This window comes from Hibiscus syriacus, unplaced genomic scaffold (genome assembly GCF_006381635.1).
Source record: "Hibiscus syriacus cultivar Baekdansim isolate YM2019G1 unplaced genomic scaffold, ASM638163v2 tig00112632_pilon, whole genome shotgun sequence".
NCBI classification, from domain to species: domain Eukaryota; kingdom Viridiplantae; phylum Streptophyta; class Magnoliopsida; order Malvales; family Malvaceae; genus Hibiscus; species Hibiscus syriacus.
The window spans coordinates 688,693-704,033 of NW_024063371.1; the positions used below are offsets into that span (position 1 = coordinate 688,693).

The 15,341-nt window shown below is 37.8% G+C and overlaps 2 protein-coding genes across 2 annotated transcripts; both read left to right on the top strand.

Annotated features, from left to right (window-relative positions):
- Positions 1 to 726: 726 nt before the first annotated feature.
- LOC120182194 (phospholipase A2-alpha-like) lies at positions 727 to 1,710 on the top strand. Its single transcript, XM_039187193.1, has 4 exons — positions 727 to 960; positions 1,064 to 1,106; positions 1,188 to 1,313; positions 1,392 to 1,710. The coding sequence occupies exons 1-4, from the start codon at positions 850 to 852 to the stop codon at positions 1,565 to 1,567; spliced, it is 456 nt and encodes a 151-aa protein (XP_039043124.1). The 5' UTR covers positions 727 to 849; the 3' UTR covers positions 1,568 to 1,710.
- Positions 1,711 to 8,338: 6,628 nt separating this feature from the next.
- On the top strand, positions 8,339 to 12,761 carry LOC120182193 (methyl-CpG-binding domain-containing protein 2-like). The gene is given in 7 exon segments (XM_039187191.1): positions 8,339 to 8,486; positions 9,067 to 9,140; positions 9,974 to 10,586; positions 10,964 to 11,017; positions 11,183 to 11,219; positions 11,221 to 11,317; positions 12,285 to 12,761. Coding segments are annotated over 5 exon segments (996 nt in total). The 5' UTR covers positions 8,339 to 8,486; positions 9,067 to 9,140; positions 9,974 to 9,993; the 3' UTR covers positions 12,500 to 12,761.
- The last annotated feature ends 2,580 nt before the right edge of the window (positions 12,762 to 15,341 follow it).

Below are 15,341 nucleotides of genomic sequence, written 5' to 3' on the forward strand. Positions count from 1 at the left end.
ATCCATTTGAATTTTACTTCATTAGATTCCAAAAAGGGGGTAAATTATGTCGTAATCCTTCAATCTAATTTTGGTCCATTAGCCAAGTTTGTTCTTACTAGTCTGCGTTTGATTCGGCTTTGAATTCATCAAGTCGGAATGAATGCTGTGCGATATCAGTTACTTGTATGCTTATTTTAATATAAATCATTCATGCATGTAATTTTTTTAAAAGTAAAAAAGAATCATTTTCGTAAAAAGTGAACATCTCACCGACACAAAAATCAGCCAATATATTAAAATTAAAGCTTGATACAAGCAGCTTGCATAAAACCGGTTAATGGTTTTACTCTCTTTTTATTTGCTACCCAATCATCAACTTTGTCACATGAGAAAACACGAGATTTAAACAGCCAGAAAGGAGAGAGAAAATGTCATCAGCAACATCATTAGATTGTGTCTTGTAGTTTTGCAAGCAGAGATCCCAACCGAGCAGCAGCCAGCAAGAGGTGAATGTGCAAAAGCAAATGCATTAGCTCCGGTAACAAAACAAGGATTTGAGTGGGTGAAAGGCCTTTTTCTACGACCCTGCCTACCCTACCCTACTCTACTCTTAATATGTATGTATGTATGTATGTATGTAGGGAGAGGGTGAGAGTTGAGGTGAAATGATTTATTAAAGGAAGGAACTTGTCGACCGGGGAAAAGTTGAAGCATCAGTCCAAAAAGGGATCACGAGCCATTACATGACAATTCCAGCCACCTCATATTTGTCCTTTTTTTATTACAACAAATTGCTCACCGCTCTTCCCGTTTGGTTGTCAAGAAAATCAGGGCTTCTTCAGATTTCAGAGCTATTTCCTGCAAATAATGAGGCATCAACTTTTGAGTTTAGCTCTCTTTTGCTTCACTTTCTTCTCCTTTGCTTCTGTGGAAGCCCTTAATGTTGGAATTCAGATGGCTGGTTCTGACGTCACCGTGGTGAGTAAACTTGTTCACCTTCTTTATTACTAAAATTTTTATATACATACATGCTGCCCTGCCATTATTTTGCTTAAACTGGCGTCGGCATTATGATTTGCAGAGCAAAGAATGCAGTAGAACATGTGAGTCGAAGTTCTGTTCAGGTATTCCTTTCTTTCTTACTTGTATTTGGTTGTTTTCTTAATTGAAAAATGAGTTGGGGGAGGGGGGATAAATGAATGCAGTGCCTCCATTTCTGAGATATGGCAAGTACTGCGGGCTATTGTACAGTGGATGCCCTGGAGAGAGACCCTGCGACGGGCTTGATGCTTGCTGTATGAAGCACGACGCCTGTGTTCAAGCCAAGAACAGTATGTATTCACTTAATACATATATATCATCAAAAACAATTTGAGATCATTATGAAATTATCATTTCATAAACTGCAGATGGCTATCTGAGTCAAGAGTGCAGCCAAAGCTTCCTAAACTGCATGACCAATTTCCAGAAAGCGGGAGGGAGGTGTTTCAAGGGAAACACATGCCAAGTGGATGACGTCATTGAGGTCATCTCTGTCATCATTGAGGCCGCTTTAGTCGCCGGAAGAGTTCTCCATAAACCATAGATTTAGCCTATCTACCCTACTTGTTTTACAACATTTCATGAAATTCAGCATAACAAATTCATCCATGTCTGCATGAGTAGTGTTATCCTTCAAGTATAAGCCAAATTTGGCTTTGAAACCGATGTTGAAGTCATTATTTTTCCCGTCCTTGGATCATTTTCTTTTGCTATATATAATATGACTGAGGTAAATGCCATGGAAACCGACTGACGGTCTAATAAGATTGCTAAAAAGGATGTGTTGTTTTTACAGACGTGATCTTGTCTGCCGTCCCAAGTAGTAGTAGATAGCCTTGCAATATTAGGTCTCCGTTGCCACTTCAACAAACAATGAACCACTTAGCTAGGGATTAAATAAGCATAGACACAAGCCATGCGTGCACTTGGATTGGATCCCAAAACTAACCTGGGAACCAAAAGGAATAGAGAAAGCAACGCATAGCATTGACGATGAGCATATTGTATTAGCATAATGATGTTCGGTTAACCCTTGATGGATTACTGGTTTACAAAAACTAACAGCAAGATTAAAAAAGTAATTCCATGCATTTCATTGAGGGCTTAATACCCTTTTATACAACTTGTTATCTAACAAACTCATGACAGCTCAGCTAACAAACTCAACAGAAAGCTATGTGTTCACACACACACTCACAACACTCAACAACCTCACATACATCATAACCACTCAGCCACCACTCTAGCTTCATTCACACTTAACCTTATTTGCTAACATTCTCCCATCTTTCTCTTCTTCTATCGTTTGTTATTTTAACATGGACATACATGAAGTCTGTCTCGAAATACTTGAAACGATGCCTTCATCAAGGGCTTAGTAAATCCATCAGCAAGCTGAAACCCAGCAGACACATAGCTCACCTTTAGGCAACCTGCTGCAACCTTCTCCCTAACAAAATATATATCAAGATCAACATATTTCGACTTCGCGTGATACACAGGATTGGCAGACATTGCAACTGCACTTGTATTATCACACCAAACAACGGGATCATCAGATGACTTCAATCCTAGATCATTTAATAACGCAGCAACCCACGTTACCTCGGCAGTAACTTCAATAATACTACGATATTCAGCTTCCATCGTCTAACGAGAAATCATTTTCTGCTTCTTCGAGACCCAGGTAATTAAACTGTTACCAAGAAAAACTCCATAGCCAGTCATCGAACGCCTATCGCCAACATCACCAGCCCAATCAGCATCTGAAAACGCCTTGACACGCAGCCTAGTATCTGCAGCCGAAAATAATAGACCATAATCTACTGTGCCAGCCAGATAACGTAGGATACGCTTAACAGCTACCAAGTGTTCTTCGCACGGTGCTTGCATGAATTGAGCTACTCTATTGACCGAGAAGGCAATTTCAGGTCGTGTATGACAAACATATAATAATGCACCAACGATGCTACGATATTCACGTGCATTGGACAACAACACACTCCCTTTACTTAACCCTTTCAATGACGCTATCATAGGAGTGCATGTTGGAGTGGCTCGAAGCATATCTGTTATTTCCAGCAATTCCAGAATGTATTTTCTCTGGCTAAGAACTAAGTCAGCACCTCTTCTTTTGACCTCAATGCCAAGGAAAAATGAAAGTTCTCCAAGATCTTTTAAAGAAATTTTTTTGTTCAGCATTTGCACAACAACATTGATGTTATCATCTGAAATTTCTATGATTTCTATGTCATCGACATAGACTAAAAGATATGTGCAAGAACCATTTATGAAGCGAACAAACAAGGAAGCATCCGCTAGTGAAACCGTAAAACCTAACTCAAGCAAACTATTTTTAAGTTTTTCATTCCATTTCCGTGGAGCTTGTCGAAGCCCATACAAGGCTTTATTCAGCTTACACACTAAAGGAGATCCAACACAGTCAAATTGTTCAAAACCTGGGGGCTGTTGCATATAAACATCTTTAACCAAATCACCATTGAGAAAGGCGTTATCAATATCTATCTGTCTTAGGGACCATCCCTTAGCAACCGCAATCGCAAGGACCACATATACTGTTGCAAATTTAACAACTGGGTTGAACGTATCAATAAAGTCATGACCAGGGACTTGTGAAAACCCCTTAGTAACTAACCGAGCTTTATAACGATGGACAGAACCATCAACATTCCTCTTAAGCTTAAACAACCATTTGCAACCGACAAGACCCTTATCACTTGGCATCTCAACTAGACTCCAGGTTTTGCTATGAACCAAGGTTGAGTATTAAGCATTAACCGCTGTTGCCCAGTTGGGTGACATTAATGCCTCATGAACGTTAGCTGGAACACCATCACTAACAATACTGGAATATACTTTAGGCTTGTAAATTCCACATTTACTACGAGTTAACATGGGATGATGATTGACATTAGACTCCTGCGCAGACTCATTAGGTGCAACAACCTCTTCTGGAGATGAGGAATTAACTTCATTATCATCAAGTGGCGCAGATGAATCTTCAAGACCATTAGACAAGTACACAGAATCTTCAAGACCATTAGACAAGTCAACAGAATCTTCATGATCACACACCAGAGCCTGCTGATCTCCAAGCATCTCAGGAGCTACATCACCCAACCTAGGAATATCCATGACAACATCAAGAGGTCGACTAGTCATACTAGAAGACCCATACGTACCAGCGTTATTTTCAGCTGTAAAAGGGAACTGCCACTCGTCAAATTGGACATACCGAGACACATAAACTAGGTCATTTGCCCCAAGACACAAAAAACCTTTATGTTGAGGACTCACACCCAGAAATGTACATGGCTGCGATATGAACTCCAATTTATGACGATTAAAAGGGCGTAGATACGGGAAACATATGCACCCAAATACTCTGAGCAAAGCATAGTCGGGTTTCTTATGAAACAACGATTCAAACGGAGACATTCCTTGCAAGACTCGAGTTGGCAGTCTGTTAATAAGATAAATTGTCATTACTGCAGCATAAGACCAAAATTTAAGAGGCATAGATGCTTGAGCAAGAAGTACGAGAGCAAGTTCAATGACATATCTATGCTTTCTTTTTACGACTCCATTTTGCTCAGACGTGTGTGGGCAAGTTAACCGATGCGAAATACCAACTGTTAGAAGCACACGAGACAGGCTGCGAAACTCTCCTCCCCAATCGCTTTGTACAGCTTATATTTTCGAATCAAATTGTGTAGAAATGAGCTGTTGAAATAGTTCAAACGCATGAACTGCCTGTGACTTATCTTTTAGCAAGTACAACAATGTGTGATGTGTGCACGCGTCTACAAAGGTCACATAGTACTTGTAACCATTTGAAACCACATGTGACGATCCCCATAAATCAGTGTAGAGTAATTAAAATGGAACATAATAGACTGTATCTGAATCAGTAAAAGGGAGCATATGACTTTTGCCCATGTGACAAGCAACACATTGTTCATTCAATTTCTTATCAACAACTATATGAAGTGATTTGCAAACTTGTTCTAGAGTCCCATGTGCAGGATGCCCTAGATGCCTATGCTATAGTTCATACAATTTATTTGAAGTAAGAACATAATAAGCTACTGTCTGACTACTACTCACAGCATCAACATCCACTTGAAAGAAGTAGAGACCACCTCATTCTTCACCTTGCAACAAAAGCTCACCAGACCGTTCATCTCGAACACAGCAACTTGTAGCTCGAAAACTCAAAGTAAACACCGTTGTCCCTAGTAAGCTTAGACACCGATAACAAATTCTTTGTAATCTTAGGCACATGCAATAAGTCGTTTAACATAAGCGCTCGAGAATTAGAACATAAAGCAGATTTACCAGTAGCATGAATCGAAAGAGGTACACCATTTTCAACTAGTAATTTACCTGGACCAGAAAAATTAGATTTGAGATCAATGGTCGATTCATCAGGTGTCACATGGTGTGACACGCTAGAGTCAACCACCCAGGAGTCATGATGTGCAGCATGAGCTTCAACATGTCGTTTTGTGTAGTAGGAACACATATCACCATCTACTTACAAAGCTTCAGCACTTGAGTAATTAACACGACCAGTGTTGTTTCCAGCAGAACCACGACCAGAACTCCTACCAGAAAAATTCTGATAAAATCGATGCCAATAATCAACCACAAGGTGGCTATTCTTGCCACATAACTGACACTGAACCTTGGGCCTGCCACGACCTCGTCCTCATCCTCGAGCAGTATAGCCAGAGTCATTGCGATAATCAGTCCGATTGTAAGAGCTCGCATTAGTAGACTTGGAGTTATTACTCATATTGGTGACATGCGCACTCATAGGAAATTGATCATCTCGAGCGTCAAACCCAACAATCTGAGTTTCGACATCAATCAACAACGAACATACCTTATCAAGAGATAGTGAGTCTTTCATTGTAGTAATGAAAGCAACATATGGTTGATACTCCCTCGAGAGACCCTTTAAGATACTCGCAACTTGTTCTGCGGTGGAGATGACACTATCACACGATGCCAACGCATCATAAACTTCCTTGATCCGGGTCAAGTACGTCCGCATGTTGTCATCTCCTTTCCTGAGTGACTGAAGCTTATAATGGAGGCTGATGACTGCCGTGGTAGAGCGGTTTGCAAAGAACTATAGGACCTTGTTCCAAATAGCCACCGCAGTCTCTACCCCAACAAATTGAGAGAGCAGGTGCGAGCTGATCGTTGACAACAGCCACGATGCCAACGCACTATCTTGTGCGACAAAGTCATCATACAGTTCATTTGGCACCGATTCACCATTTGCACCAGCTACAAAGGCAGGCGGAGGCTGCAACGAACCAGTCAGCAACTTCTCGAGCCGATGACTACCAACAGTTAGCAAAACTTGCTGCTTCCAGAGTAAGAAATTTGATTCATCAAGAATGACAATCACCTTCTTGTGAGTGAAGGTCTTGGCAGCCAATGAATCCATCTCCTCCAACAACTGAAGCAGCGAAACGAAGCACCTCAAGAACAGACAGCGAATGATACCATGATGGATTACTGGTTTACAGAAACTAACAGTAAGAATAAAGAAGTAATTCCATGCATGTCATTGAGGGCTTAACACCCTTTTATACAACTTATTATCTAACAAACTCATGACAGCTCAGCTAACAAACTCAGCAGAAAGCTATGTGTTCACACACACACACTCACAGCACTCAACAACCTCACATACATCATAACCACTCAGCCACCACTCTAGCTTCATTCACACTCAACCTTAGTAGCTAACAACCCTAAACTCCATTCGCCTTTAAAAAAGATCGAAATACCATAAGAAGAAAATAAAAAAAATCTGAGAAATTAAAAGTGTGCCTATTCATCATGAATGAAAACACAATTTGGAAATAATTGAAAAACTATTTTTTTAAAAGGACTATATAAGATTTTATCCCATATTTTCAGGGTCTAAGAAGAAGGAAATGCCTAACAGGGAGCTTCATATGTTTGTTTGGAGCACTAGTGCTTCTCTTGGAATCCAAGGCATTAGACCTGGGTAGTCTGATGTATGATAATCTAATATAATATTAGTCAAGGAAAGGCGCAATAGAAAATGTTAAAATAAAAGTAATATTTTCGGTTGCGTCTTTCCTTAACTTTTTATTAGAAAGTCTTTCCTTAAACATTCCTCAATTAGGCATGCAGTTAATAGAGAAGCAGCCTCCACAGATTTTGACACTTGTAAAGCAGGTAGCAACAGTCCATCAAGAGGCAATATTGTTTAACCTGTATAACATATTCCTCCAGCCATGTAGAACCTAACTACACATACATGTTAATTTGTATAAGAGCTACTGAAATATGAATCCGACCTTTGTTTTCAACTCTAAATTTTTTTATTAATATTTATAGGATAAACTATGCCAATAGTCACTAATGTTTGGGTCAGTGTTCGTTTTCACCAGTAATGTTTTAAAAGTCACAAATCAGTCACTAATGTTATCGTTTGTTATAAAATGGTCACTTGACGTTAATATTCATTAACAAATTGTTACTATGGTAACGAAATGTTGATGTGGCACGTTAAACCTATTGACTCAGCACGTTTACAACATGTTTGAGAGGGAAAGACAAAGATTGATGGAAATAAAAATTGATTGGATATCGTAGATTCATAAACTTAGACCTTGAATCCATCTATTATCGTGCTAATCAAGTATAGATGTAATTGAAACTATAGAAGAAGGGCACTAAGGATTCTTTCATGGTTTCATAGTTTCAAGTATTTAAAGGCACTGGATTTAAAGAAGAAGAAGAAGAAGAAGAAGAAGAGTCAGTCAAACATACCGGGTCAACTGGTTTACGTACCACATCAGTATTCCATTACTGTAGTAATAATTGTTAATGTTTGCTAACGTCGAGTGATCATTTTGTAATAAATGATAACATTAGTGACCGATTTGTGACTTTCGAAACATCAGTGGTGAAAATGAATACTAACCTAAACATTAGTGACCATTGGAGTAGTTTACCCATATTTATATAACAAAGTATTAACAAAATAAGAAATATCTTAACATAATATTAATAATTTTTTTTATTTATATAACAAATTATTAATAATTTTGTGATTTAATGGTTGAATGATGTAATGTAAAAATTGAGTGATAAAATCGGAACATTTTAAAGTGTAATGACCAAAATATAATTAAAAAGAAATATAAGTGATGAAATTTATAATTACCCGTGTTATTATTACTTTTTTTTTTATAAACGTGTTATTGTTACTTTAATCTGGGCTTCGTGCTTTCTGTTTCCGAGGAGAAAGAATAGAGGCCACTGCGAAACAGAAAAAATGAAAAAGAAAAGTTATTCTGGCCGTAGGATTGCTTGTGATCACCGGCTCTGATTGTTTTTCCTCTCTTAGATCCATCTCTCCTCCATTTTTCTCATCTCTTCGTTTGGTCGTAAGTTCATCTCCATCTCATCCAAATTTACCCCTAAATCTGTCGGCTTTTTTATGGATAAATCGTAATTTCGTTAATCGGGTCGGTCGTGCTATCTGTTTATCATCATGCATCAGCTAAACTATTCTTTGATGGTTTCACGAAATCGAGAGAAGTATGATGCATTTCATTTCTTTATTTTTTACTTTGTTCTTGGAGGGATTCCATCGAATGACGTCTGAACTCTGGCCTTTGTTTTTTTATAGTAATTTTAAGGTTTGGATTTTGTTTTGGGTTTTGATATCTGTTGTTGAAATTTTGTTATTTCCAACGTTGTTCTAGATCTTGCATCCCGATACTGAGAATGAAATATGTCCTGAATTTTTTGTAGCTGTTTCGTCGTTAACCTGATTAAAATTATTGAAAAAAGATTATCTGATGATTTTTTAACTTTTTTTTTCTAATTTATTATTGATTTTCCAGCTTGATTCGTTTCATTGAGTGTCGTTAATCCTTCTTTTTTTAAGAAAAAAAAGTAACTTATACATCTATTTGTCTTAGATTTAAATTCTAACTGCTGTTCTTTCAAATAATGTTGTAGGTCTCTTTAATTGGCTACCAAAACCTCATATTATTAGCCTCCACTGATAGATAATCGGTGTTTTGCTTCACGAGGTCAGTCGAAGTTTGTGATGTCAATAAGACTGAAATGTGAAAATATATATTCAATGATTAGCCTATATATTTAAAGGCATTATTTTTCTCATCTGAAGGAGGTTTTTGAATTGCTTCCTAGTGTTGATTCTTACCCCTTTCTGAAAGTTAAAAACATGGTGGAAACTAAAAAATATAACCTTTTTGATGATAGTCTTCATAGAGCATGGCACAACAATATTATCCATTTATTGGGTAGCGAATAGCATGGAAAAGGCTTTGTTTCTTGTAGCTGTTGTCTTTGTTACTCCTATTTTAGGCTGCAAATATATCTTTTTATTTAAGCTGTAACATACATACAACAGTTGAACGCAAGTGAAGGAAGATATGTAGCTACTTTTTTAAAAAAGAAAATGAAATCTTAATTTACCCTCTCTCTGAAGTAATCTAATTCAAAAGTTGAAATGAAGTAGACTTAGACTATTACTTACTGGAAAGTCTTTTATTTTTGCTATTGTGGTCAGTCTCAACATTAAGCAGAAATATTTTTTCATAAACAATTCAATATAATCTTTACGAGTTTTTGGTTTAAGCAAAAGCTAGACACTGCAATAAGTTAACACGCACATTGCTATAGATCAATACTGTCAAAGCAACAACAAAGAACATTATGCTAGCAGGTTTTGACTCTAATGTTCAAAAACATGTACTGTTTTCTTCATCATATCTGAAAGAGCTTGTAATAGAAGCAGGTTTGGTTAAACACTTATTTTCTTGGTATAAATTTATAGCCTGTAGAAGTTAGTGATGATTTGGACATTTGATTAACTCAGTAATGTATTCTGTTCCTGTAATAGGCTGTTGAGGTATTCAAATGCAGTCCCCTACTGAAAAAGATTTTGTTATGTTGAAAAGGGAAGCTACCGAATTGGCTGGGTCAAGTTTTACGAGTCACATGGATAGTACTTTCCAAGATGGTGTAGATGCTGCTGCTTCTGCTTCGTCATCTTCAGATGATGACTCTCAGGTGACACACAATGAAGATGATTTATATAATGGTGATGCTTCTAAACAGTTAGTGCTCTATGATCCTGCTGTCAGTAGAGTTGGTTGCATGCCTCCTAGACCTATTCAGTGCCGACCTTCTGCAAGTCCAAGATTTTCTTCATCAAAACTATTGCCATCTGTTGGGGCTTTCACTGTCCAGTGTGCCAATTGTTTTAAATGGAGGCTTATACCAACAAAGGAAAAGTATGAAGAAATACGAGAACATATTTTAGAAAATCCCTTTGTTTGTGAAACAGCTCGTGAATGGCGGCCTGATGTCTCTTGTGATGATAGAGCGGATATCTCTCAAGATGGAGGCCGGCTTTGGGCAATTGATAAACCAAACATCGCTCAGCCTCCTCCAGGCTGGCAAAGGCTTCTACGAATAAGAGGTGAAGGAAGTACCAGATTCGCAGACATGTATGTGTACTTCTCTATTGGGGCAATCCTTAACCATTTATCTATGGTTTTTTAAGTCTCTTCCTTTTCTCATGTTATTCTATTTTTTCTTTTGATACAGCCTCAGAATTTCTAGACCATTATGGGCTTTATTTCAATTGATTAATATTTGCTTGATTAGTTTTTTTGCATTATCATAAGCAACTCTTATTTGATCTTAAACTGTAGACATTGCTTGTTTTTTCATTCTTTTTTCAAGCATTAAATAGTAACCTAATTGTTAATGTGGTCATGATTTGTGAGATGATCAATATGTTTTTCCCCTGAAGAGTAAGCAATGAACCTAAACTTGGTTTTAGAATGGTGCAGTTGTAATTTGCATTTTCTGTGTATTTCAGCTACTATGAAGCACCAACAGGAAAGAGACTGCGGTCAATGGTGGAAGTGCAAAAGTACATAATGTTTACTCGAGCTTTTGGTTTTCTCAATCTACTTTTTTTCCCCTTGGGTACAATTGACTACTGGATAAGTAGTCTGCAGTGACCATGCCACACATGCCTCTCCCAGCCCTTGAATTTTCTGTTGATAATTCTGTCATATTGTTTTCTGATTTACAGGTACTTGATTGAACATCCTGAGTATGCAGAAGGAGTAAAACTTGTCTCGATTTTCATTTCAGATTCCCAAGCCTTTACAGGAAGACTATGTGAGGAAGCGCCCTGCCCGTCAGACAGCCTCGCATGATAATGAAGGTATGATGAAGGCACTAATATGCTTTCTTTATGGACTGAATGTGAATGAGTGTTTGAGAGATTTGAGTTATCTAATACATTATTCTATGTTGTATGAATTTGTATATATTTATGCTATTTTGAGTTATTTAGTCTTAATATGTAATTTTCTTCATACCTTTATTTTTCTGGATTGTTCCTAGATTCTGCGTACATTAATTTTCTGCCATCTCTATTTTCCCCTTCTTGTTTGATGTCAGTAACAGACAGCAAAATTCTTTTTGCAACCCATTTAGAGGAAGCACAGCTTGGAAACAGCACTCACTTCATCATCCGCTTGCATAGACTGATCATGACTTTTGTTTTGGAAATATTTTCTGTTGGGGCTTTTCTCATAGTCATAAATACCATTCTACTCCATATTCTCTGTTACAGGATATGTTTGGTTGCTTCGGCACACCAGTCCTTCCCCATTTATATTTTGAAGATGGCTTTTCTGTATTTCTACAGTATGTTCAATAAAATCTTATATTGTGCCCTTCTGTTCTTTTGTTTGGATTTGTATTGTGCTTCATGATTTGCATTTCATGCTTTCTTTTCTGGATTATCGATTGGATGCCTTGGTTTTCCTTGTATGTCTTGGATTCTATTTTTCATATACCCCTTTTCCACCAGAACTGATAACATGATAGCAAGTTTGTAAGACATGTAGCATTGTTTTGCTTCAATTGGATGATGGGAGCTGGTGCACAGATCAATTTATTCTTCGGCAGGGGGCTATTAATTTCTACACCGTCCTTATTTACAAGTATTGGGGAGGTTGCGTATGCTTACCATGTCCAGGGTAGATTCATGCAAAACCCAAACTTATGCTTAGATTCGCCATCTCGACCTTTTATCTGTTTCTAAGACATTCACTAGTTTGTTGATACTGTATCGCCTAAAACAATTATGCTTGGCTAATAGAAGTCTTTTGTTTATTCTACAGTGAATCCACTAGTTTGGGCTGGTCAGGACGACACAGAAATGCAGCAGGGGCGCCTTGCACTTCCACCTCCTGGTGCTGAGGTCTCTGTTCCTGATTCACATAATCGGCCAGCAAAGCAGGCTAGGAGAACCCCATCAGAACAGATGTACCTAAGCAAGCATGGTAGCAAGGTAGAAAAGGCCAGTCCGTCGAGTAATAACAATTATGATCAATGAGACACGGACCATATCGGTTATTGTCGGACTATTTTGTTCTCATCTTTAAAAGGCTCTAGAACGCTATGCGGAAGTTAAAAGGTTGGATAATAGCTTTTTGTTTTAGTAAGGAGTAATGGGAGATTGGGTGTTCTAGAGCATGTTTTTTGGGGAAATATGTTGGGACTAAACTAGAAATCACGACATTGTATTTATGTAAGACGCAAGAGGAACCTAGTCATACAAACTATACATGTATGAAGGGGCATTTTGATTATTCTTTTGGGCTGGAAGTTAAATGTGGATTTTCTTGGTTCTATGTCGTCGTGTATCATATAATCTATTCGAGGCTTAATTAAAAGTTCGAATTTAGTATTGTAACTTTCTTCTATATATTCTAATTGTGGTCAGATATAATATATAAGAGCCATTAAATTAACATTAACCCCAGCTTCTATAATTCAATATCAAACAAAAAGCAACGCACCAGCCCCAGCTTATCTTAGTACCCATTCTCAGCTTGTGGTGGTGTTTTTAGTAGTCAAAGCGGTCTACACCCCAAGTGTTTTAGATTTTTCAGAGCCATCACCAGGTGTTGGATTTTGCTTAATAATACCACTAGATGCCAGTAGTTAATGTATGAGCCAGCCAACCACTTGATGATATTCACGTCCTCGGCAAGTACCTCTTTTTGCTAGTGATTCCCTCCAGGCTGAGATATGATATATGCCAATAATTGCACCTTTTTGCTAGTTTAATCTCCTGTATTTATATGATATATGCCAATGACATTTGGCGTAGCTATGGAATATTAGAAAACGTCCAAGTGGATCTCCGATATTTACCACATGCAAATGCTTTCGCCTCGTAATTTTAGTTTTGCAGTATCCCTCTGGCTTACATCAATGCTTATTGCTTACGCTTTTGACTTCCTTCTTGGTTTCTTCAACTCTCCAGCCCCTTGTCCTGCCTTGGTGTATTTGGAGTCAGAACGAGCATTTTGATGAACTAGCCGCCCTCAGGCAGCTGAAGAAGAGCGAGTTTCGACTGGAATCGTTGATCTTGCCAATGCTGACAAACCATAAGTCTTATTGGTGGAGCTTTTAAAAAAGTAGGAAATTATATTGATTCTTTGTAATATTTTTGGTTGGAAATCAAAATATTATATTTTTTCGTAATATTTTTTGTTCAATCGAAAATGTTAGAAGAATTAAAAAAAAAATTAACATCTTAGGTTGCGTTCAACCAAAAATATTATATTTTTTATAACATTTTCGGTTACACTAATTTCCTGTCGTTCTTTAACCTTAAATTAAGTTGTAGTACCGAACTACCCTATAAATTCTAAATTTTCGTTAGTCCAAAGAAAAAGGAAATATGAAAAATCTGGTAGTTCTCCGAATGAAATTTTCTATATTTGATTTTTATTTTAAAAAAAATAAAACAAGAGTACAATGGCCTGATAAAATAATAAAAACTGATATATTAAATATTGAATTAATATTTTCTTAAAAAAAGTTTAAAATTATATATTTGTGACTTATTTTTATGATAATTTAAGTTGAATTTATAAATTTATATTTTAAATATACCAATTTAATTTAATTCACTTCAAATACACCTCCTTGGCTCGACTCTCCACTTGTTGTTTATATGCTTTTGCAACCTGGTTGTTCACGTTACTAGTTTTTACGAGGCTCCCAACCGTATGCATGCATATGTTTCTCAAGTGAAAGAAACTTGCGATGCGTTGATGGCATGTGGAAGCCCTGTTACTGATCAGGGGAAAATTGCTACAATTTTGGGAGGATTGCCACCTGGGTTTCGCTCCTTTGTGGCGTGTATTACGGTTACCAGAGAACCGATGACGCTTGATAGAGTGATTTCGATGTTACTTGATGCTGAGATGCAGTTGAAGAACTTTGAAGAATTTGATGGGTCGAGCATAGCTGCAAATGTTGCTCAAGGTCCGACGACAGGTTCGTTGAAAGTCATTGATTCAAGAGAGGGGCGCTCACAAGGCTGCCAAGGTGGACTGTGGCAGAGGTCGTCCTCGCTTTCAGAACCAGCTGTGTGGCAAGAACGATCACCTTGTAGATCGCTTCTGGTACCGTTTTGATCAGACATTCTCTAGGGTGTCTTCATCGAATGCAAGGTCACGATCTGGGAACAATCTCTCTACAGCAACTGAAGGTAGCCATAGTGCAAATATCTCGAGTCTTGAGTGTATGTGTGGTCATCAAACTCAGTCACGAGCTGCTGCATTGAATGTCAATACTCATGAGAAGCCTCGTACGCCTGGGCTGTCAAGTGATCAATCGTTTGTTGATTCTGGTGCAACTCACCATGTTACAGCAGATTCTGCGGATGTTGTGGACAATGTTGAATACTTCGGTGCTGGTAAGCTAATAGTTGGAGATGGTAAAGGTTTGTCGATAGCTAAAACTGGTCAATCGTCTTTGGTTACTACTTCTCGTGTATTGAACTTAAATAATATGTTGGTTGTTCCTCACATCACTATCACTAAAAATCTCGTTCCGGTGTCTAAACTTGCTAGAAACAACCAAGTATTTTTTTTCTTAGTTTCATGCCTGCCGTTACGTTGTTTGTGATGAAAATACGGGAGCGGTGTTGCTACAAGGCCGGGAAATTGATGGTTTGTACAAATTTGATCAGGCGTCTCTTGGAGAAGGTGTTCATAAGTCCGAAACATATGTTTCGCTTGGAGTGAAACGAATTATGCACTTTGGCATGACCACCTTGGTCACCCTTCGCATGAGGCTTTAATACAAGCTTGTAATCGTTGTAATATAGAATTGATCAAGTCTTGTAATAAAACTTTATTGAAAGTTTGTGCTTCATG